The sequence below is a fragment of the Apus apus genome, chromosome 5 (assembly GCF_020740795.1).
Source record: "Apus apus isolate bApuApu2 chromosome 5, bApuApu2.pri.cur, whole genome shotgun sequence".
Classification (NCBI taxonomy): Eukaryota; Metazoa; Chordata; class Aves; order Apodiformes; family Apodidae; genus Apus; species Apus apus.
Window position 1 is genome coordinate 8,149,347 of NC_067286.1, and position 25,196 is coordinate 8,174,542.

The 25,196-nt window shown below is 41.5% G+C and overlaps 1 protein-coding gene across 4 annotated transcripts in view; it reads left to right on the forward strand.

Annotated features, from left to right (window-relative positions):
* HIPK3 (homeodomain interacting protein kinase 3) overlaps positions 1–25,196 on the forward strand; it is an 89,735-nt gene that overhangs the window by 10,129 nt on the left and 54,410 nt on the right. Inside the window, exons 1-3 of one of the 4 annotated variants that reach the window (XM_051620588.1) lie at positions 6,939–7,144; positions 8,033–8,165; positions 21,871–22,966. In XM_051620588.1, the coding sequence (XP_051476548.1) occupies positions 21,873–22,966 (1,094 nt within the window). In that variant the 5' untranslated portion in view covers positions 6,939–7,144; positions 8,033–8,165; positions 21,871–21,872. Of the gene's footprint in view, positions 1–6,938; positions 7,145–8,032; positions 8,166–8,832; positions 8,870–21,870; positions 22,967–25,196 lie in introns of those variants that run through there. The other 3 variants (XM_051620587.1, XM_051620589.1, XM_051620590.1) reach the window with 3 other exon arrangements.

The following is a 25,196-nucleotide window of genomic DNA, read 5'->3' on the forward strand; positions in this document are numbered from 1 at the left end:
AATTCAACATTTTCTATTAAAGAGTTTAGAAATTAGCACTATATCATTGGCATTTTAGCTTGAAATATTTCATATTTTTTTTTAATTGTCATTTTTCTTCTCCATAGAAAAAGTGTTTCAATTTAGCTTTAACTTTTTGTGTTAAGTAAAAATACTTTTTTTCCCCGGTGCTCTGATATCATTAATTTGGTAGCAGATTCTTTGTATCACTTGGCTCCAGAGTGAAATGTAGCTTTTCATGCCAACAATTTTCTTTGTCTCTCAGCCTCGGAAGTTATCTTTCTCAGTTTATATATCAGATTCTCAGTTTTCTTGTGTATTATTCAGATATTGTAAAATATTATGTTTGCCCTTACCAAGTGCCTCAAAAATAGAAATATACCAGATTGCTGTACACCATTAACATTTGTGAATCCTAACAATCACTTCAAATTATTTTCCTGCTGTAGAGAGAGGAAAAAAAAAAAGTGACTATTCAATATTTTTAGGTGAAAGACACTCAGACACCACAAAAGCTAATAACCACACAAAAGTAGCTATTTACACTCTTGCAAGAAAATGTACAGTGTTAAACTACAAATTTCCAATATCTTGATACGTTTCATGAAGATATACCCTTTCCCTGTTTATCTTCTAAGGTGTATGCATGAGAAATAATCTTCTTCTGTGGCTCTTTCAAAGTGGAAAAATAGACTGAAAATGAAAATATAGGCTGAAAAATATAATACCATTATACATTATCAGTTACATGATCCAGTAAAGACATTTAAACTACCCCACAGGAATATATTGCATTACTGTCTTTGTGGTCAGGTCCTTTGTGATTCTGAACAAGAACTTTGCATAAAGACACAGTAAGCATCTGTCAGATCTACACCTATTGAAGTAATATGAGCACAAGCAGAGAAATTAGCATTTCACAGTACCCCTGAACAAAATAATCTGTGACAATTGGCAGGGTGATTTATTTTTTTCAAAAAAATAGTTGTTCCAGTTGGTTGGTTCAACAACTGTGGCACTTAAAAGAACAGTAAGGTTGGAAACCAACAATTATTAAAGAAAGAAAGAAAAAAAAAAAGTTCTGCAAATCCTAACTGGAAATAGTAATTATTTATGTAATTTCAAGATAAACCCTTTATATTTTTCTACTTCTGTGTTTTTTCTGCTGCTTGATACATAAATGTTACTCTTCTATAGTGGAGTCATCCTGCCTTTCTGTGATGTGAAAAATAAGGGGATCAGTGTTTTAGTTTGGATGAAGTGTGCATTTCTGAAGACATCCTCTTGTGAATCCTAATTTGCCATGCTTTGGCTGCATCACGGAGCAACCACAGAATGAGCAAACTTTATTCTTTTGGGGTGAAACTGAACCAGGAAGTGTGGTCCAACCATCAGTGGATTGCAAGGTTTACTGCAGTCCTTCTAGAGGTTTCCTGCAGTTATTTTTAGTTTTTCAATGAAGAAACATAATAAAACAATTCTTCAAGGCTGTTGTGTTTGTTGGGTTTTTTTTTTTTCCTTTGTGAGCACTTGCACCATTTTTTGAAAGCTTAAGTCCTTGCACAAAATTGGCTGTTAATTAATATTTTCTTAAGGAAAGTACTCATTGCAAAGCAAGGAGAGGCAGTTCATCTCAAGTCAGCCAGCTTTTGTCTACACAATAGCCAAAAAGATTTTAAAGATTCCTTCCACATTTCCTAAGAGTTAGCATTTTAGTCACCCCATCATTATCTTTGCGTGCAAGACAAGTTAGAGTTACCGTTAACACTTGGTAGAATTTGAATCAGTAATGTCAGGATGGTTTGGGAGGTTCTTTAGAACTGGGTTGTAAGGGCTGAGGAAGAAACAAAGCAGAAAGACAGGCAAGAGGAAGAACATTTTCAGTTTTGTTTTCTTCTTTGGAAAAGCCACAGAAGTAGATGGTTGCTCATGCATACCTTAGGAGACTCACCAGAAATGGTGATGTCTTTGTGAAATGGACATCAGCACAAGCATGATGGACAAAGCCCCAAAAGCCACCACTAGAGCCCTGGAAAGTGTCTTCTGTCCTTTGCAGCTTTTAAATCTTATGGAGGAGCCAGGCTGTTAAACTTGCAAATAACCAGCAAGCTATACAAAAAAAAATGCCCCCCTGCCCTTTTTTTTTTAAAGTCCTGATTAAAGCTGTTTTAATAAAGTAGTATTTTGATGCAAAAAAAAATATTAAGTTTGAAATTTGTGTTTGAATATCCATACTTGTTTTTGCAAATTACTTAAGAAATGTAATCTTCGTAGAGAAACCTGTGTGAGTTTTTTACTGGAGAAAATGCAGTGCTTCTCAACTGACCTTCTAGTTGTTGCAAGAAGAGTGAAGTGTATGTTTGCTTTAAATTTGAAAGTAATTTATGCCCAGCAACAGAAGGTTGGATTTTGGATATGTCTAGCAAACAAATCTATGGGGAAAACTTTGAACTATGATTATTTGAATATGTTGGTAATCAGTGGAAAGTGTAAATTTAATTTTTTGCTTTTTTTTAAATAAAGGTGCTTTTTATTAGTTTAGCTCTGATTGCTTTACAGGTTTCAGCAGGAATTTGGATGTTGGAAAGTTGTAATCCAAATGTATCACATGGGATGCTTTTTTCTTGTAATACAAGTCATACCTCAGTGACAGTTACATCAGTTAAAAAAAACACTAGATAAGGAATTGCAAGGATAAAATAATAGTTAACTTTTTCCATTCTTATTTCTGTTTGGGGAGGATAAATAATTGTAAACATAAAATATTTCAGCCAATATGAAAAAATAGTAAAGTAAAACTATCATTTGAAATCTCACCACAAATTAATTCCCTGCTTCACAGATACTGCTAAATACTGTGGGAAAGACCAGAGACTGTGACCTGAAATTAAAAAAACAAAACCAACCAAAACCGAACCAAAAGCAAAAAGGAAAATTGAAGCAGAAGCTTCCCCTATTCCTCCCTCCTTGTGTTTGTCTGTCCTTGCTGCTTGTACTCCTCAGGTTAGGAGACTACAGCCTGGATACCTTGATTGGTCACAATACGGTGTTGCCAACCAGCGCTCTTCTGGGTTGTTTGGAATTCATAATTTCTATCCAGAAAAATAAATGGAAGACTGCACAGCTCTGCCTACTAGCTGACAAGGAAAAACTGCCTTCCTCTTTGGGTTAGCTCTGGCATTCATTCATTCAGTGTTTTCTGGAGCTGACACAACTTGCCCAAGAAAACCCTTTTTGCTGGGTGAGTTGAATCTGCTAAACAGGAGGTTCAATGCTAGCACTGGGGAGTTATCACTGGGAGAATTTCACTGGATGTGTGGAGAGCAGATCACCTCTCCCTTTTCATAGCAATGAACTTTGAGCGTGTCTTGCTGTTTCATGCAACTGCACCCGAAGTTAATAGTGACTGAGTGAAGGGCTGGGTGGATGGAATTACAGCCCTGTGGTCTTGCCTTCTCCCATCCTTATCTTCGTGGGTTTGCTCCTCTGGGCAGCTCTAATAGCACAGCCTTGTTCAGGACTCAAGTTCTTTGAAGAATTAAGAGTCCAGCTGATCAACAACTCATAAGCTGATATAAAGAACTCATACTGGCTGTAAAAAGTGTTTTGATGATGAAGGCTATAGCAGTTTGATGAGTAAACCAAATTGTTCTAGCCAAAGCATTTTCTGCCTGTGTCTGTGTGCTGCCAAAAGCTTCTAGCCTCCGTTTGTCCTCAGATCATCTCTTTTTGCAGAATAATAGATTACATCTACTAGAAATACCTTCTTCTGTAACTTCTGTTTCTTCTTCCCACTCGGAGCACTCATACCTAACTCCTGCTTATCTTCTGCAAAGGTATAGAAACAAGGAGGAACAAAGAGCCCATGGAGGTGTGTGTTTCAATGCTGAAGTTCATAAATGAATCTAAATGACATGGGCTTCCTTCCACTGAGTTACTTAAGTACTTTGAAACAAAACACTCCCCTCCAAATGGTATCAGTAGTCCACATTACTTACAGGTGTATCAGGAGCTTCCGTATTAACCCCTCGGTCACCTACCAGCACAAATGTACCTGCCAAGAGAAAATTAGTTCAAAGAAGTGTTTACTGTTTTTCAGATGACACAAAATTAATGTGAGGGCCTCTCAGATGCAGTTGTATTTAACCTCTGATAGAAATGTCCATCAGTGTTTAAAACTTGCTGATACATCTTATGTAGACTGACTGTGTGTCGTGGGTAATTAAAAACTCTTCTGTGGCCCAAGCAAGCCTCATGAGTAGTTGACTGAGGGAGGAGATTCAGCATTTCAGCTTGAGATGGCACTAGCTGGACCTTTTATGCCATCTGGGCCCTTTAGTCCTAAGTATGATGAAATTTGCACTGAGAACAAGGAAGCCTTTAATCAAAACAGCCCCTGAGTAAGGAGTAATGGATCTTCAGAGAGATGCTACTCTCCACAAAAGTGACTGAAGGGCTTTTGGAGAGATCTGCGAGTTTGATTACATGCTGATCATGCTCCCCTGCAGGCTGAGTGGAAGTCTAGCTTGATCTAATTAGCAAAAATGGGAACATGAGGACGAAACTGACAGTGGTGAGACATTTCGGGAAGCTCTTGTTATTTAGCAAATATCACCAGCTTAAAACTCCAATATAAGGGGAGAGGTTAATCACCCCCTTCTTTTCTAAACCTAAATTAAAATCTATCTCTGAAAGTTGACAAAAATTGTGGAACTATATCAGTGGAGCACTGGATTAATAATTTTGTTTATTTTTAGAGGATTAGTATATTTCAAATTTACAGCTATATTTGGATCATTTTGATTATCAAACTTTAAGAAGTTGCATGGTAAGAAAATAAGAAAATTGCTAGAAATAGTTCCTAAAAAAAGCTATAAAACCTCTGTTGAGGCTAGTTAGTAGCTGAGAAGGAGGATTTTTTTCAGGAGATTACAAGCATTTAATTTGGGGTTCCATGTATGCCAATTTATGTTTGTGGTGATAGATACAGCTTGAATCAGCATATACTTAATGCTTTATTTTGTTAAGTAATTTTAGAGTTAGTATGGTTAAGTAATCAGCAAAAATGCTTATCAACATTTAAAGTCTTTTAAAATAGTTTATATGTTAATAAAATACGTATCTAAATAATTCTGTAGTACGTTATTTTTTAGGAGATGTGTGAAGAGAAGCTTCATTAACGTTTATAAAATTAGTAAGGAAAAGGTGTGATGAGCAGCTCTAAGAGCTGTAATTCACTAACATTGACACCCACCCATTTTCCCCACACCTAAATTATGTCTCACTACATACAAGACTATGTATTGATGGTGTCGAAGTGGTAACTCCAATGTTAGGTTTTAGTACTTCTGTACAATAACTCTGTCTTCACCAATTAATTAATTCTAATTCTGACTTAGCATTCTAACAATCTTCATTACAAGGACTGGACCTAAATGAAGGTTAAAATCAAGCTGACATACGTTGAAAATACTGGGATGAGCAGTGAGGGAAAATAGGGGAGTACATGTAGTTGTGCAAGTAAATAAAGGAATTGCTGGATATTTTTGACAAGCGGTGGAGAAGCATGTGATGTCCAGTTGTAGCTGTAGCCAAGGATTGATCTTGGGGATAACTACTTTGTAGGCAAACAGTAATTCCTTTCTCACCCCACATCAGCTGGATACTATTTAGGGTGCAGAATGCTGTCGGCAGAAGTTGTCCAGTCCCACAACCAACCACTAATATGTGAGTGATGTAGAACATTAGGGGCATGTTGCTGCTGAGGGTGTATCCTGTCCTTTTGTCAAAAGCTGAGCAAGGCAACATACTGAACTGTAACATGGGGCACGAAATGGTCACGGCATTTGCTCCGTCCTGTTACTCACGGAGCAGCAAGTGGTGTGTTCAGTGGAGTCTGGCTGATGCGGGAGGGACTGCTCATCAGGGAAAGATGGCAGACTGGCTCTGGGAGGTTGGTGCTTCACAGCTATTTTTGTAGGGCTGGTAGGGGAGTCTCTTCAGCTTATACAGCCAGGGCGTTCATTTAAATGAACGTGGAGTCCACACGTTCGTGCTCACATTGTCATCTGCTAAGCTGCAGGTCTTGAGGGACAGATCTTTTTCCCTGATGCGTTTCCTCACCCTTCATGTTACGTACCCGAGAGTGTTGTGGAAGTTGGCAGCTAATGAGACGGGGCAGAAGAGCTCACCGCTTGGTGTTGGATGGTTAGGACAGCTGTCGCTGGAGGACTACCAAGGGGTTTGCGGGTGCTCCTCAGGGAGCTCTCCGAAAGCCTGAGGCTGCCTCCCTCCAGGCAGGGCCAGACCGGGCCGGGCAGAGGAGTTAGCGGCAGGAGTTCCCGTCGCACGGCTGACGAGCGGACCGCCGGCGGGCAGCCGAGAGGCGGGGGGTCCTGGCGGGGCTGAGCTGCCGCTGCGGGAGGTGATGGCCACGCACCCGCCCCGCGGTCAGCGCTGCGGCAGGGCAGGATGAGCGCCCGGCAGCTGCGGGCGAGCCGCGGGCAGCGCGGGGCTGTGTCGCTGCGCTCGGAGGCTGAGGAAGGGCTCGGCGGCCGGGAGCGCGGGCAGCGCCGCGGGAGGCAGCGGAGGCGGTGCGGGGCGGCTCCCGGCTGCGCGGGGGCTCCGCGGGGCGGCGCCGGACGGGGGCGCTGCCGCTACCGCCGAGGAGCGGAGCGGGGCCGGGCCGGGCCGGGCCGGGCCGGGCGGCGGGAGGGCCCCGCAGGCTGGGCGCGGGGCCGGGGCACGCCGGAGCGGGGCCTCGGGGCGAGGCGGTGCGCAGGCCCCCTCCGCAGCGCTCGGCGAGGCCTCGTCCCGCCGCTCCGGGGCGATGGGCGGCGGCGGGCGTCGCTAGGCCGCTGCGGGCTGGGCAGCGGCGGAGGCGGGAGGAGGCGGCGGCCGGGGGCGGGCTGGGTCCCTCCCCGGGAAGATGAGGCGGAGGCCCGGGCTGCCGAGCGGGCTGAGCTGGGGCTCTTCCCTCCCAGCCGCCAGGACAAGATGGCAGCGGCCGAGGCGGCGGCGGCAGGAGCGGCGGGGCTGAGGGGCTGAGCCCAGCCGAGCGGCGCTTCCCCGGCTGCTGCCGGAACATGCCCAGGGCGGCGGCGGCAGCTCCAGCTCGGACGCCAGCGCGGCCCGACCCGTGAAGGTGAGCGGCCGGGAGAGCAGAGGGGCCATCCCCGGCGGGCGGAGCGCGGCGCTGCCTCGGCCGCCCGGCGGTTTTCGCCTCCTTACAGCGGGGGTCTCCGGGGCGAGGGGCCGGGGCTGCCCTTCCCCCCCGCCCTGCCCCGCCGCGGCGGCCGCTGCCCGGCGCGTAGGCGCTGCCCTTGCCGGAGCGGGGAGCGGGCGGTGCCGCTTCTCCTTCCCGTCGCTCCCGACGGCGCCTGCTCCGCCGCGTCCCCCAACTTTCCCTCTCGGCGGCGCGGAGAAACGCCCGAGCCCGCCGGGGCGGCCCGGGAGAGGTTGGGGGGCAGGCGTGCTTGCCCGCCGAGCCCGGTACGGGCGGTGGGGCTCCGGCGGTGCCCCCCGCTCGCCTCCACCTCCGGTGCGCCCGGGCGGCGGCGGCGGCCGCTTCCCCCGCGCCTGGCGGAGGGTCCCGCGGGTGGCGCCGGGCGCGGCGGCGGCTCCTCCCGTCACGTCCAGCGCTCCCTGCAGCCGCCCCGGGGGCTCCTCCTGGCCCCGGAGGGACCCGAGCCCCGCTCCGCTCCTCGGGAAGAGCCCCGCGGGGCCCCCCTCCCCGGCGCTGTGGGGGAAGCTGGCGCTAGGGCAGAGGGTGCTGAGGGGCTGGTATAAATAAAAACAACAGGGGAGGAAGTTGACGCTTGAAAATTTGGTCGGTTCCCAAGAACTGGCTCTGTAGAAACAGAGGAGGTTGTTGCTGGTGGCTCTAACGTAATGGTTGCAGCGGGGATTGTGCGGGGTTTGTTCCGGTTCTTGATTCATCGTGGTATCAATTATAAAACTGACAGATGCGTTTGCATTGTTTGAAGCTGTAGGAAGTAGTGATTGGATTTTTATTTTTTTTCTTTACACGGAGGCCTCAATTGTCGGTGCTGTGTGCTTACCTCTCTAGACATGTCTTCGGAGGCTGTACTTTTGTTTCCAACTGTTGCATCTGGCTTAAAATGTCAGTGCCAAAAACTGCGATCGTTTCCTTTTTTGTTAACTCGGTAAGTTGTTTTGACTCCCAGGTTTGCTTTCCCAGAAACGGCGTGGCACTCTGGATATTTTTGCATTTTCTTGCTTGTGTATAACCTTGTTTATTTCAGTTACAGTTGTATGTTTAAATTGAGGGGAAATGTGCTAACATGAGAGACAATTACATTAAGTAAAGCTGTAGTTGTTTATAACAGTGCATATTTCTGTGATTGTGCTCCCTTCCCCCCTCCACTATTAGCTCCCATTACATGATTTGCAAAAAGTTTATGCTGTGATTGATTTCACACGAAGCAGAAAAGCTTGGCTGGAGTCTGAGGACTCCGTATCTGACATAACATAATTCCATAACAGAGTTAATTTGCTAAAGGTTTCCATAAGCTGAGTTTAAAATTCACACAGTAACTGTCTAATAAGTGTGGCAGCCAACAAAGTGATTAATTAAGCATCTGGAAAATAGGTCAAGACTGTATTACGAAGTGGCACGGTTGAGGTCGCAAATAAATAGAGCAAAGTGTTAATGTGGACTTACCGGGAGAAAACGGATACTGGTGTAACAGCGGTGACTGCTTTATCTAAGCTGCTGCAAGCCATTTATGGTAGCACAGGGTAAGATGATGTTTATAATCATGTGAAACAGGAATTAAATAGAGTTTTCATGTAACACACTTACTACCCGGGACTTCTGTTGCCGTGCGAGTTCTGCTGCTTGTTCAGGGTGTGGCATGGGTTGTGCTTGCAAATTATTTTTTCATGGATATGTTTGGCTAGAGGCTCTAATTCGAGTTGTGGTGGTGTGTGGCTCTCTGGGTCGGAGGACACTCTGTAATCAGAGAGATGCCATCAGCTGGACTAAAGTTGCATGAAAAAAATGGCTTGGGAGGCTGCCTCTGGTGCCTGTGATTTTTCTTTGTTTTAGGGTTTTTTTTGTTTGTTTGTTTGTTTGCATGTTTCCTCCCTCTCATCTTTCAAACAGCTACCTACAGAAACAAGGAAATGAGACCGACTCCTGCTTAACGAGATCCTAGAGACAAAGGCAGGGTGTGGGGAGGAAGAGCAAGATTTCAACTCGCCTTACAGAAGTTGACACAACCGAAATACTAGGATTAGTGTGTGCTGCTTTTCTTTGTTGTGTGTTTCAGTTTATAGCAATCACTTCAAAACAAGTGTTGTTTTGGAGGTGATTTCTTGGGTTGAAGGGAAGGGGAGGCCGAGCAGTGCTTTTAGGGGCAGAGTGTTAGCTTACCAGCTTCTGGGTAGAACGGAATTAACTGTGCTTAGTTTGCGTGAAGATCCCAACCTAAACATGTAGGTATGTTGGGCTGTGCTTCTCCAAGCTTGTGTGCATAGGTACGTACCTCCCTGTACTATTTTAAGGCATTGTACTCTTCCTGTTTTTAGAATAGCTTTCTTCTTTCACAGTATGTATTCTCTTTCTTGTATTTTCCATTCTGCCAGTATGCTGATGATAGCAACAAAGACCCTTTTGACAGAACGGTGTGTTTCGAACCAGGAGTTTTGTAGTTGGCTTTTAATGTGTGTGCGGGGCAAGAAGAGCATTGATAACAGGCACGGCGCTGTCAGTTGGGACTGGACATGTTTCAGAAGAACGTTAAGTACAGGAGGGAAACTTCTTTTGGTTGAGCTAAATTTCTCTGTTGCGATGTGAGGTCTGTGAGGTTCTGTGGCATGCGACTGCCGTGCGCATACAGAACAGTCACTGTCGGCAGGATTGCTTTCTGCACAGAACTTTGTGGAAAAAAGCAGAGAGCATCTACGCTGCTTTTATTTATTTATTTTTAAATTAGACAAGCCTCAGCATCACTGAACGTCTAGTTATGTTAATCCATATGCAGAAGCATTACAGCTGAGGTAACCTGCTCTGCCAGCTGACAAGTATGAATTGGGTCGAGCAGGCCTGATAATCAACTGGTGATAATCGGTCGAGAAAAGAGGAAATGTGCAAGTAGGATGTGTTTGTGGGGGTCCCAGAGCTCCTCAGTTATGCATTTGCTGTTGGATTTTGTGAAATAGTATCCACCTTTTTATACCTCAGATAAGCTTGGTTGTACCTTTTCGTGTTTTCTTCGGTTCCCTGGTGATGTTACAGCGCAGTTAAAGGAGAATTTCAAAAGGCTTGGCATAGCACCAGTTTGATGAAGGAAACATCCTTAGCACTTCTTCATTGAAACTATGAAACTCCTTTAGATGGCTTATGTAAATTCACAGCTGGCCAAATACTTATTTTCAGCTGGTCTAACTATTAAATTTTTTTTGCCTTTGAAAAGAAGGGAAGAATTGAGCTTGACGTCGGGGAGCTTTTTACTAAGTTAATGTCTTTTTTGCTAAGTCACTGAAATGCTATTTTTCTTCAGATCTCTCAACTGAAAATAAGAGATGGAGTGGAAAAGAATGTCTTACTTTCAGTTATGAGATGGAGTGGAAAAGAATGTCTTACTTTCAGTTCAGGTCTTGGAAGAAAAGCTCATTCTTTGGATCAAGTAGGAGATGGATCTCTAGGTATTTGAAACTGTTTCAGAACTCTGGTTGAGTTTCATGTGAAACCAAGTATGAAGAAGTTAGCAAGGATGAGGACTGAGTGTGTTAGAGATGGCTGATGAGTGTGCAGTGCACCTTAAATGATGATCTTAAGTGTACTTACAGCAACTTTCAATAGCTAGTGCTGGGAAATGGGTAAGCAATGGCTTATACTTTCTGACTTCTACTGGCAGTGAATATCCTCTATTTGACCTTAAATAACCTATAATGAAGCATAAAGCCTGGAAAATCCTGTTACCTGTTCTTGGCTTCCTCTGCCCCTCTTTATAGACCCATTTTAATTTATAGCCTTTATCCCTTTTATGGATTTCTGGAGAAAATGAAGCTCTTCTCCTCAGAGGCTCTAACTTTTTGAGTGACAGATGAGCAGAGGAACCACATGTTATTGTGAAAGTGGGTTTTAGACTGTGACTTTATTTGACAGTGTAGTATTTCCTACAGGGTAGGTATTTATTTTTATTTTTTCTTTATTTCCCCCCCCGGCACCTCTCTGAATTCTTCAGTTGCTCTAATTCAATGTAGTGAATGTTGGTCAAGATTAAGAATTGTTTTTGGATGCTGTTAAGCAGTAATCTTTGTACAGTTTTGTAGTATTCTCTCACATTATGTCCCTTTTTTTAATACTATGTTTTAATATTCCACTTCAGTTTTGAGAGTGACTAACTTTCTGGCAAAATGGGTTCATCTCTAGCTTACCAGTTTTACTTGAAAATGAAGTAAGAACCAAATAATTGGAGTGGTTTTTTTAAGCAAGCCAATTCAAGTAGTTTAGTTCTGATTTTTTTCTTACTCGGGGACGTGGAATCAGTTTAATTTCAACATCTCTCTCCCTCTGTTATTAACTTTACATATTTAGTAGCATTATGTAATCTTTTTGTACAGTCTTTTTTCACCTTGTGTTTTCAGGAAAAATTGGAAAAGATGCCTTTTTTGGAAGACCTTTTATCCAGCTTGATTGTGCCCTACAATTTTTTTAGTGTAATGGGATGAAGCCTAGAGAAATACTAAATTCAAGTTGCAAAACACAGCAATAAAGTAAGAACCAGTGAAATATAAAACTGTTTCTTATATCTGTTTTGTCTTTGTATATTTTTTGTATGATCAAAGCTACAGCAACTATCTGAATATTTAAAAAATAATTGGATTCTTATATATAGAGAATTATTGCATGGTTAAGAGTGACACTCCCATCAAAAAAGCTATTTTAAAGTCAGTAATCTTAAACTCATGTGACTCTTTCCATTTGTGCTAAAATAATTCAACACTTCTAGGCAACTATATTAGTGCTTTTTAAAGCATGTTGTAAATTAAATGCGATTAATGCATTTAATGTAAAAAGTCAAATGAAAATCCCTTAATATTTGAATAAACATTACTTGTCAAATACGTATGGCACCGCAGTAATTACTAATTCAGAATAAGTGATGGAAAACATAGGTACAAGAAAGCCCAGATCTTAATGCCTGTGCAGAATCCCAGTAAATTCCTGGTGAAAGGAGGGGGGTGCGGCTGGAGGTGGGAAGTGCTCACAGCCACTTTCCACCCTGTCAGAAACTACTCTGTAATCCACCGACCTGAGCCTTTCTCATCCTTCTGAGTTCACAACTCTGTGCTCCTTTAGGCCATTCCACTCTGTTGTCCTGCAGCTGTTTTTATGTGGCCGGGACGCTTAACTTCCAAGGCATTAGTTGGGCAGGAACTTAAATTGCTGGGTGAGACAAGATTTTTATCACAAAGCTGAAGCTTGTCTATTGCTTTGCCTTGGGGCAGGTGACGTCCAATACCTGAGAGAACTCGCTTCGGGTTATTTTAGAGTCTTAAGAATGGTTTCTGTTGAAAGGGACCTTAAAGATCATCTAAGTCCACCCGCCATGCATGGGCGGGGACACCTCTCACTAAACCAGGTTGCTCCAAGCCCAGTCCAACCCGACCTTCAGCACGTATCTTTTAGAAGTTTTATTTTAGTTTTACTCGATTGTTGGCTAGGAGGTGAACTGTGCGGTGGAAGTTGGTCCCCTCACCTTCTGCTCACCTTGTCTGAAAGTGTGATCAAGTGAGAAAGCAAAACTGGTCCCAGGGCAGGAAAACTGCCAGTGGAAAACTTCAGCTGGGATTGTGCTAACTGGTGCAGCTGCGCTTTGTGGGGCTGGAGTGTCTTCATTGCTAAGATGTTTGCTGCTTTTATTAGTGTGACCAGAATCCCTCCAGGCTGGCTCCTGTGAACTGACATCTGAACCTTTCCCTCATCCTGCTCGTACAGACTTAAAAAGTGCCTGCCCACAGAAAGGAGCTACCACAGGCTCCAGGTCTCAGGTGACACAAATGCCAAAGCACAGGGAGAAAACCAGCTTCAGTACTGATAAGCAGCACAAAGTTTATTCTAAGGGAAGCAGAGAATCTGATTTATGTATTGGCAGTTTAAGTTGCCTCTGGAGGTTAAGAGTAACCACTAGCATCAGGCATTAAAAATTATCTGTATGTACAATTTTATCTGAAACTTTAGTAATTTACAAAAGTAATTTACTTTTTCTTACCTAGATATGAGAGCGAGTTTCTTCTCTGCTGTTGTTTACTACTTTGTTTTGGCCCTTTGTCAGTGTTTACAAAAAATAGTGTGTTAACCTTTACCTTACTAGTTTGTGTAAAATGTACTCAGTTTTTTCCCCCTCTTCTGCATGGTGAAGGTTTTGCCTGTATTGGTGCACAACAATTGGTGGAACTTGCACAATTTCCAGAAAACTTTTTATTTGTTTATTGTAAGATGTCTTTCTGCCTTTTTGACTGCAAAGCTGTTAATGTGCATCATTGCCTTGTAAACCTCTTCCTTCCTATGTTTTCCTAGAAACTTAGGTCATCTGCTACTTCCTACCCCTTTTCCTTTTAATTATTCTTTTTTTATGATTAGAATTGCTTGCTTGTCTAAAATCTGTCGTTCTAGCTGAGAAGTTTTTCTATAGCTTGTTTTTAGAGGAATAGAGGAGATCCTCAGAAGAACTTCATTTTTTTTTATGCTTGAATCTGTTTAATATGGGAATTTTTGTGTTTGGGAGATTGTTTGTGAAGCCCTTCAGAAGGAGCAGGCTTTGTTCCTAAGAGAAGCAAAAAGCTCTTTCTTTATCTATTAATATAATCTTATTTTGTGATCCCAGAAGTTAATTGGTATTCAGCCTAATAGGAATGGATTGCTTTCATGAGATTCTCAAGGTCTTTTAAAGACCTTTTCTTTATGGCTTTTGCAATGATGCTACGGGCTAACGCCTTCTTTTGTGTCAGCTCTGAGCCCTGCAGGAGGACTTCAGGGAAGTTCTTATCAGCAAATATTTTGGGAGCTCTTTTTGACAAGTGCTCTTTGAAAGTAAATGTGGTTTTAAAACTCGAAATGAGCGATTGCTAAAAGTTTATTTATTCTACAAAGAGAAAGACTATTAAATATGGAAGGGAACATAACATAGGAAAAACTGATGTACATTTATCGGTATTATTCTCTAGCTGGTGGGTTCATATGCTGCATGCAGTCTTGACTTCCCCCCCCCCCCCCCATCTTTCTCTATTGTTAAATCAATAAGTTTCTTTGCACTGGGGAGAGGGAGAAATTTCTGATGGCTTTGGAAAACATTATAATATAGGTTATTACAGTTATTGATTTGTTAGGAGGCAGAAGGCTGAGCCTTCTGTGGGGGAGTATGCATTTCTAATGCACTAATTTTTGCCCGTGGGAAACACTGCTTCTTCCACCTTTTTCAGGAATCTGAAAGAAGCAGGAAATACCTATTTTTTCCCCTCCCTTCTCTCTTTATTGTTCTACATGTGCCATGTATGTATAATTTATACAACTATATTTAGCAAGCAACATACCCTATCTTCTTGATGTTGCATAGAATGAAAGCACGTTATATAAAAGCAAAATATTATTTAAGACACAGTAATTTGAATTAAAAAAATAAATTAGGACTTTGAAGAGTTCTAATTCTGTGTTTATGTATATAAACTTTCAAACATACACCTGCTGTAGGGGTATGTGTATGTGTATACCTCAGTAAGTTGCTACTGTGTATACCTTTAAGCTGCTACTGGATGTTGCTGAAGAGAGTGAAATTAAGATTGCAGCATTCAGTGGTAAAATAAGTAATGTGTTGGATTAGATGTCTTTATTATTTTTACATTTAAATCAGATTTTTTTTTTAAAAGGCTATTAATTCATATTTACTGTACCATTGCTGTTGCGGAAGGAATTTGAATATCATCTAGGCACACAACTCAGTAACTGCTTGATAATTAAGTTCTTGTTGGACCTCTTAGGAAACTGATTGTGATTTTTCTTGTATTTGGGGAAAGTTTTAAGTCAGGGTAGTTCTGCATGTGTAGGAAACTGTTTTGTACATCTCCTGAACTGTGGTCTCTTGGTACAGTAGATCCTGATTTGCAAATTTTTGCATCACGTGGGGCTCAGTGAACTCGATGAGTGTGCTGTTGCAAACTTAATGTGGAAGTCCTGTGGGGACAACAGTAATTTTGCATTGCTGTACTGGTGTGTTCTTTGTCCAGCTGAAAATCTATTATAATACGAGAATGAAGGATAATTTTGAATGAGCCTGCTCCACTATGTGTAGTTTAGAGGACTTGGTGAAGAATTAGCTTTATGTAAGTAGGTTCTCTTTATGGGCATGCAGATATTCTGGCATACCAGCCATTCTGTGAAGGTGAAGTAGCAATGAGAAAAATAGGCATCTAGACTTAGACACTTGCAGGAGCTCCATTTGATATTGTCTGGAGCTATTCTGAAATGAAACTTCTAAATAAACTTACTAGCTGCGTTGGTCCACTTCTAATTCTAACAAAAAACCAGCAGACTAAGAATACAAAATTAAGCAATGAAATAAAAATAAAAAGGCTGGAAATAAGAAGGAAAAATGGCACATAGATTTTTTCAGGAAGTTTTTTTTTTTTAATAGAAAAAAACAAACCAACACAAATATTTGAACACATGGTTTACCAACAGGCAGTTTGAGCTAAACCCCTCTATCAAATTTTATTTCAGCAGTAGAAAAAGTGTGACTTTGTGTCCTGCCTCTCCACTCATCTTGATCCCTCTTGCTGAGTTGAAGGGTGGCAGACAGTAGCAATAGTGTGAGTACATCCTTGGGCACTGAACCCGAAGGTGTGGGCATTCCTAAACACTGTGGTTAGGGATTTTTATTTCAGTGTGCCTACTGTTGTTTGCAGGTTCAGAAAGAATTAGTTGTTTAAAAGAAGAGATTAGGCTGGCGAAGCCTGGGCTGGTTGAAATGCACTGTTTGTGTTGATGGTGGCACATTCTGATTTGGGGCTGGTAGCCCATGCTGTGCTGCTTGTGCTTTCTTTTCAGTTGCATAACAGCTTCTTGCCCAGCAGAAAAAGAAATACTGGAAGTATTGTTCCATTTGTCTTTTTAAGTATGATTGCGGTCATGTTGGCGTCACAAGATTTAGCTTTTGATATTTGTGGAAAATATGAATATAGTGATTGTATTATTCAGTACTGCTGCTTGTACAAATGAGTGTTGAGTCACTGGAGTTCACTCGGATATTTTATGTAAAATATGTTTGTGTTCAGTGTATGGCGTCAGTTCTGTTTCCAAGTATTGGGACAATGGTGTAATTGGAACTAGTTTGTATCACACTTAAACTTACAGTTTTGATTTCTGGTATTGATGAACATTGGTGGTGTCTGATTAAAAAAATCTCAAATGTTGCACAAATATTAAGTCAGCCTTGTAGCATTTTTCTTAAGTAGATAATGGCTGCATTTTACAGCTGCAAAACTGGATCATTTTACTATTTGCTTCTCACTATGACCCTCTCCAAGCTTGGAAGAAACCTCTAGTCTCAACCTTTGCCACTGATCTGTGCAGGACTGAGGTTTTTGGTTAGGGAAAAGCTACCATCAGCTCAGCTTTATTTTGTTGGTTTATGGTGGGCCAAAATATCTGAGCTCTGAAATACCTTACATGTTTTAATCAAAGATTGTAATCATTCCGTTTGCCATTAAACTTCTGGGTCTGTGGTTGCTACCCCTAAAACTGGTTGTTGGATTCCTTGGTGACCTAATGTCAGAGCCACCTCCACATCTCGTTTTTTCTCTGTGGTGGAGTGTTGTGTGTGTGCCTGTGCACTTTATGTCCATTATTGTCTCTGTGGTTATGCAAGGAAGCAATTCATATTCAATATTCAACCTGGGTGCTTTCTCCTTTGCTCCGCTCCCTCCCTTCCAGGAGTCAGAGATCTGTTTGCAGGGCTCGTTTTGAGGTGGCTGGAGGAGTGGGATTCCCTGGGCTTCTATCTCTCCACACTTTGTTCTTTCTGGGGATATGTTTTCCTTTAAAAATTGCATGGAACCTCAGTTGGCAGTGCTTTGTTATGAATTGTACAGCTGGAGTAAGGGAATTCCTCAGGGTGAACAGTTCATGGGTATGAAAGTGCTCACATCAGTACAGTTTGTTCAGCTACGTATCCAAAATAAACAGTAACATAGAGGTGCTGCTGCTACCAGTAATAAGATTTATCCTCAGGGGAAAGAGAGGGCAGCTAATTCAGCTTTGTATTTGCTACATAACTTGAAAAGTTGGGTGGCACCTAATATAAGAAGAACAATATTTTTACCTGGGAAAAATACCAGTTAGTATCCTTGCAGTGCTTTCAAAGTGTTGCATAATGTAAATAAAACACTCAATAAGTGCTGCTGCTCAAATTGTGCATTTGCTGGAAGTTACTGAGCTTTCAGAAAGCCTTCTTTGGTGACCAGCTGCGAAGGGTGCTAATGTGTTGGAACCAGTTCTCACCCACCAATGGATGGTTGAAAGATGTTGGAGAACAAGTTTTCTGAGTTAAATTGTAACTATAGTATTAGGTGCCTTCCACGGGCTAGTCTTTGCCTGCTGGGGATTTTATTACAACAGCAGCAATGTAGTGATTGCACTTCTTTGGGCATTTAAAAGGGGCTGTTTATTTTGTAGAAGAATTAAGGGTGTAATGTGGCAATTTCTCTTTGGCTCCACTGCAGTGGTCTTACCTAACAAGTTACTCTGCTACACTCCCCTTACTTTGTCATGAGGAAATGTCGATTTACAGTTAATAATTAATGGTGGGCAGGCCTGGAACAGCCTGTGCTTCTTCTCAAGGTTGTTACAGTCTGCCAAATTGGTCATGTTTATGAATTTCTCTGGAATTGCTTGAGAAGGTTGGAGATAGAATTTAGAGTCTAGTGAGGAGCATTGTTACGGTGAGGTGAACATTAGCAAGGTGTGTCTGGAGGCGCTCCATTTCGGCGAGCAACGTTGTCTGTTCAGATTCTGTACACAGAAGCTTGACTTGGAGGGGGGACACAAGCTGTGAAGTGTTTCCTGATTATTGTCATTACTTTGTGTAAATGTATTAATTTAAATGAATAAACACTGAAATTACTTATTTTAAATGTGTTTACTTTTTTCATGCATTCTTCGGAAACATAAAGTTCACAGTCTTGACTCTGATCAAAATTCACACATTTTGTATAATGTAATGTTTAATAAGTCAAATGCAGACCTCCCAGTTTTTTCTGTGTAAAACTTAGAGCCAAGAAGAGTAATTTCTTTCTCAGGGACCCTATCGAGAGGTAATAGTAGTTGGTGAGTGTCTTGAGACAGCCTTTCTTTTCCACATCCCCTGCAGCATTTGTAGCAGCACCTGGCATGTGAGGCAGGATGCAGTAACATCAACTATCAGAGCAAAGCAAGCTGGAGAACTCCAGAGCCAGCTTCAGCTGGTGTATGCCACTGCCTCAGAGTCATCACTGCACTGAAGTGAAGTTAGAGTGGTCATCTTGCACTTAGGGAATGAGCAAAGGGCTTTAAAAATGTGTGTAGGGAGAACGGACAGACTTATCTTAAAACTGAAAATTGATTCTGAAGCTGCTCTAGTAGATGGAGGCTACCCCTGGTACTCCTCCTCGGGATTGTACTGTTCAGTCCATCTTCTGATGGCTTTTTTTACTTTCATTTTGTTTGCATCCTGGAGTAGTCTTGTAATCCACATGTTTGGATTTTATTTTTTAAGTAAATTTACTGGGAAGATGTGTGCCAGTGGCTCATGAATGCACAGGCTCAAGTACCCTCCCCTGAAATGAATACAAAATGAGGGTTGTTTGTTTTTTTTTTCCTTTAGCATCAGTTGCTTTGCTTTACACATTCCTTTCTTATTGTGCTGCTGGACTTGTTAATGTAGATATCTTCTGGCAAGCTTCAGTTTGTATGAGGAAGCAGTAGTCTTGATAAGAAGTCTGCAGAAAGATCTGTAAGCTCAGTGAAATGAACTGTGACGAGGAGGAGGAAAGAAAGATCCACTTTTTGGTAGGTCAAAGTGTGCAGTATATTATTTTCTTATAGCAGGAGACCAACTCTGCAACACAGTAACTCTTTACTCTTTCCAGTGTAGCTATCCATGGGCTTATATGGAAGCCTCCAAAATAGTAAAAAACCAACCAACCAAAAAAAAAAAACAACAACCGGACTTAAATTGAACACCACCACCCCTCCAAATCACAAAAAAACAACCCAAAGTGAAACCAACAAAGAATCCCTCACAACCTGGCAGTGCTGTTATTGCAGAATGTGTCCTGGTGTTTTCCCTTTCCCTCTAAGGTTTGTGCAGCTCTGCTGACTGGGTGCGGGGCTGGGTTTTCATCTGGGTGCTTGGATGCCTATGTGCTCCAGGGTGGTTGCTGAGAGTTGATTTTGGAGATCTCAGTAATGTGACCAGGATGAATTATTCTTTTAAATATAATTATAGCAGAGAGGGTGATGCCATAATATACAGTCTATAATATGTTTATGCTGTGCATCAGGCACCTTGTAAACAAGTTCTGTTATTTAGTAGACAACTTAAGAACTTTGAGAATTTTTGCTGGTTTTTTTTGAGGTTGAGCGTGAGTCTTAAATCCTTGGTGTGGAGCAGAAGGCGAGTGGCATTCCCATAGTGTTTGGTGACAAGAGAGCCTGGCTGCTGGCAGTTTCCAGCCTTCTGTGTCTGGCTCTGCGCAAACAGCTTTGGAAAGGGAAGAGCTTTGAACTTTGCTTCTGCTGCTGGGGCAAAAACCATTATAGGATGCTAAACTGAAGTGATAGCGTGATGAAAATAATCACTCTTAAGATGTCTGAATGCTAATTTCCATAAATCAAATCACAGTTTTGGAATAATTATGCCATGCATTTGGTTAATTTTCGTTTGATCAGTCATTGCAATGTCTGGCTCAAGTTTTATGTGACTCATCTACAATTTAAATACCCGTTGCCAGAATTTTCATGTGCTTGGTATGAAAAAGTAATTTAATGAAAGTATTACTGGTACTGAATTAATCATCTAGAGCTGATTGGACTGGTCTAAGCCGCAACTTCTGTGAAACCTTGTAGTCATTTACACTGGGGTCCATCCAGTGCCTTTTTCTTAGTATTATGTGATGTAAAATTTAAGGCTGATGTTTGGCAGGTCTGGAAGGGGGACACAGCAGGTTCAGTGCAGAGATGAGAGCTGGGAGGTACAGCATCTGAGAGATGGAATCTATGCATTTTAAGGTGGAATTGAGATTCCTCATCCTACATGTGGGCCAGGTGCTGCTGCCCTTGTCCTCTTCCCTCCAACGTTATGCTGACGTGCTCCACTCTGTGTCTGGGAAAGGCAGGCATGGTGTGGAACAGGGCCCTGGATTGTCTTGTGGCTCTTCTTTCCCCAGAGCTTGTGTCCTGAATCAGGGTGAATTTGGGTGCAGGACTAATTCTGCACCATCACACAGGATATGCAGAAAGGGGCTGCCGTGCTCGAGGGCTTCCTGGACTGGCAAACTGCCTCCTCTTGTGCAAAACTGTTGGTGGTTACCAGTTTCTGAGGTGACAGTGTTATTTCTGAGAGGCTGTGCAGGCATAGCCTTTCAAAATGTGATGGCCCTGGGGAAGGTGGAGTCATTTAGGTTGAAATTGTGATCTCAGCCTTACTGGGAATTCAAAAGTTGAAATAATGCGTACTCTTTTATACTACCTTTCTCTTCTCTCTTAGCAAGGAAGTAATTGTGTTGGCAGAAAAAAATATTTAAAATAATGTTAAAATATACCGAATATAGAAAATATCTCTAGAAAAATATGTATTTGTTCTTCCTTTCACATTCACTTGAAAAGAAATTTTATGTGAGAAGTCAGTCCTTGTGAGTTCTCTATGTATAATTATCATCCCAGTTTTTAGAGGTGATCTGGATCAGGAAGATATTTTATCGTTCTGTAGAATGTTATACTTAGTTAAACTAACAGGTTACCTCAGAGTGCAGGTCTTCTATGGCCCAGCTAATGAAACTGGCATATCTGAGTTGAAGTGGGAAAAAAATATGTGCCTCCTACCTCTTACAACTGTGTCACTGATATGCAAAATTCTGCAATGGGATGGTGTATAACTTACAGAAAGCACCTGCCTTTTGTGAATGGATTAGATTTCTCTATATCTTAATTTACCTGGAAAGTTGCAATTGTTTATGTGAACGCACACACACTGTTGCAGTTGTTCATGTGAATGCACACACACGCCTGAGGTATTTTGGACCCCATCGACCCCAGCTCGATTGCTTTCACTTTTTTGAGGGTGAAATTCTTTGAGCTTCGACATTTGGGTCATTTGTCTATTTGCTTTTAGAAGCTAAATGGTGCTTACAATGAGTAGCTCAGGTACTTCGTGTAACTGGTAGCATTGGCTCACAAGGGCTTTTAAGTTATTTTACACCATCATTGATAAATATTTGAATTGGTTATTTAACTTATGCTGCTGAACACTACAATGCTTTTGTATGTAGAAGTGCTGGGGTTTTTAAAATGAAAGCTGAGTTTTTAATAGCACAAAGACAGTTCTTCACTGGAAAAATTATGAATAGTGGCCTGCTGCAGGCTGTCTCAGTCCTGCCCTATGCAACCAGCAAAAGCACTTACTGCTTTAATCTGCTGCTTTAACCTTTTGTGTGCACTGGTGAGGCACGAAGACCTTGCTGTTGGCCATAAGAAACTAAATATGAAATAACTGTAGGCTACTTTTGGAAAATATATTCATGTCCTTCCAAGCAAAGCTTGGAAATGTGAATGCAGGATTCTCACTCGCTTTCTCTCTCTCTCCATAGGTATGGCCTCACAAGTCTTGGTCTATCCACCATATGTTTATCAAACCCAGTCAAGTGCCTTTTGTAGTGTGAAGAAACTCAAACTAGAACCAAGCAGTTGCGTGTACCACGAAAGAACCTACCCGCAAATCTATGTGAATGGTAAAAACTTTGGAATTCCTCCCCACAGGGTTAGTACTTTCTTTCAGACTAAAAATCCATTTGACAGACCTCGAGGACAGAACTTTTTGTTGCAGTCAGATGCTGTTGCTTTAAAAAGTATTGCAGGTGCTACAAAAGCATTAGCAGCGCGGGCGCAGCAAGCTCAGTCGGAAGCACCTCGGACTGGCACGCAGGGAAGTCGATCGGATATCCTGGAAGGACCCCAGCGATGTGGATTGAAGCGTAAGAGTGAGGAGCTAGATAATCAAAACAGCACGATGCAGATTGTAGATGAACTGTCCATCCTGCCTGCAATGTTGCAAACCAACGTAGGAAACCCCGTGACGGTTGTGACAACGGCTGCAACTTCAAAGCAAAGTGGTACAAGCGGAGATGGAGATTACCAGTTAGTACAGCATGAGGTATTGTGCTCTGTGAAAAACACATATGAGGTTCTTGATTTCCTTGGGAGAGGGACCTTTGGACAAGTAGTGAAGTGCTGGAAAAGGGGGACAAATGAGATTGTGGCAATCAAAATCCTGAAGAATCATCCTTCATATGCACGCCAAGGACAAATAGAAGTGAGCATATTAGCGAGACTGAGTACTGAAAATGCTGATGAATTTAACTTTGTGAGAGCCTATGAATGCTTTCAGCATCGTAACCATACTTGTCTGGTTTTTGAGATGTTGGAACAGAATTTGTACGACTTCCTGAAACAAAACAAATTCAGCCCTCTGCAACTGAAAGTAATACGGCCTATTCTGCAACAGGTGGCCACTGCACTGAAAAAACTAAAAAGTCTGGGTTTAATCCATGCTGACCTCAAACCAGAGAACATTATGTTGGTGGATCCTGTTCGGCAGCCTTATCGGGTTAAAGTAATAGACTTTGGGTCTGCCAGCCATGTATCAAAGACTATTTGTTCAACCTATTTACAATCTCGGTATTACAGGTAGGTGTCTTTTACTTAGTTTTTAACTTCTAATGGAAAAGGTATTAGAATTTATGAAATGTAATGGCTTAAATAATTGCTCTTTCAGATGTATTATAAGAATACCTTGGAAAACGTAAGGACCATCTAAGAGTATAGGCCATACTAAGATTAAGTAGTTGGTTACAATTTTAAATACAACTAATTGCTTTGAATGTTTTTATAGTGTTATTTTTCCCAGAAGTATGTTTTGTGTTGCACTCTGAAGTCATCACTGACTGTTATTTTGAGACCTCTGATGAGACTTTTTAAAAGGAAAATAGAAAAAAAAAAAATTAGCTTTCACTTGCTTGATTAGGATGCCTTTCCTGCCTTCCTAGCATGATGTTTGTTGTTTTGTTTTTTTTTTTTCTGGAAGCAGCTGGACAGTATACTAGAAGTGCCATATTTTAAATCTTGTTGCCAAAGATCATGTAAATGCCTTTGTTTTTCTCCCGCACTTGTAAATATTTTGCCTCATTCTTATAAACTCCATTCTGATTGAGTGCCTTCAGCAGCTGTGGACTTCAGTGAACTTCTAGTGAAAGGGTACTTGAATGTTTAGGTGATACCAGGCAGGCCTTTAAAGTGATTTTGGTAAATTGTTATATTCTACATGGGCTTCTAAAATGGTTGTATATTTTTGGTGATTTTTTTTTTTTGTCCTTTTTTCATAGTTATGTGATCTGCATAACACTTAAAAGTTATTAATATTTACCATCTGAGGTTCATCTGTTTTCTTTATAAGCTGCACTTGTCTTGATTGAAGACCTTTTTCAGTTCTGCTTTGGTTGGCAATAGTATGTCCTGTGTGTTGCCTGTCTGTCTTCAGTAAAAAGCTAGTAAACTAGGACAGTGAGTAATTTGAAGAACATTTTAAATATTTTACAGCTATTCATGCTGGAAGTGAAAACTTGTGCTATGCAATTCTAGGCTTGATGAAATTAGTGATTGGAGTTCATGCCAAGAGAATCTAACTATTTTTTGCCTGTAGCTTGTAAACAAGAACACTTCATGTACAGTGCTCCTATAAAATATTCTAATTCATCAACTGCATTTCTCTATTGCTTAATTACTAACTCAAGCTAAGGGTTTAAAAAACACACAAAGTTAATCAATAGAAAACTAAATTGGGAAACCAGATGGATTGATGCATACCCACGTTATACAAAAATGTGCATGAGAGGAAATAAGAAATTAAGTAACTTGAGAGTGCATTTTGGTGTAATAGCTGTTCACCACTCAAGATGCAGTATTTTTGGGCCCCTCAGGACAAAAATGGTTGAGTCTTGAGAAGATGGCATGAATTCTGTGAGGTTTTAGACAACTACAGTGCCTTAACATCAGCTGTTCTGTACAAATTCATAATTCAGCAGATAATCAAAATGCATGGTCTAAGAATACTTCCTTACCTATTTTAGCTTTCTATTTATTGAGGCAGTTGCAGATTATTGTGAACTATTGCCATTTTTCCCTCCTCTCTCCAAAAGAACTGACAAAGGGAGAGGCTGTAGGCAGCCAGGCTGGGTGGTCCTATTGTAGTACTTTGTTCTCCACTAACTGGTTTCAAATTGGTTTTTCTGTTTCAGATGGCTCAGTGTTGTGCTTATTCAGTTGCCTACATATAACTTTTAGCTGTAGTTTTGTTTCACTTGGGTTCATGTTCCTTTGCATCTATACTTTGTATAGAACTTTATCATGTTTTAACTGGAGTGAGCAGGTCTGTATGCTGGCAAGGTCAGTGTGCAATTCCTTGGGATCTTGTCTGCATTTTGGATACTTCTACTGCTTTACATGCACTGAAGTCTGAGTAAGTGGGTTCATTATGGATGTGCATTAAGAAATATTCTTCCCCACACTCACGTAGAACTCATGGGTGTTTATGCTTGTCTTGGCTCAGTGATGTTGGGTGATATTCATATAGACTCATACAACATGTGCATCTAAAATTCCCTAGTTACTAACTTGCACTTAAGTGCTTTGTAAATATTCAGACTGTTCAGTAGAAGACCATATTATTTTATCTTGTATAGTTTTGTAATCCTTCTATAAAGTAACATTTAACTCAGTATTTTTTGAAAGAAAAAAAGGACAAAAAAAAAAGGATCTGGCTACTTGAATAGTTTTATTGTTATGTATGTTAAGTATTGGTTATGATAATTTTGGAACTGACTTGAATTTTTTTTTTTTTTTTAAAAGATGCTATACTTCA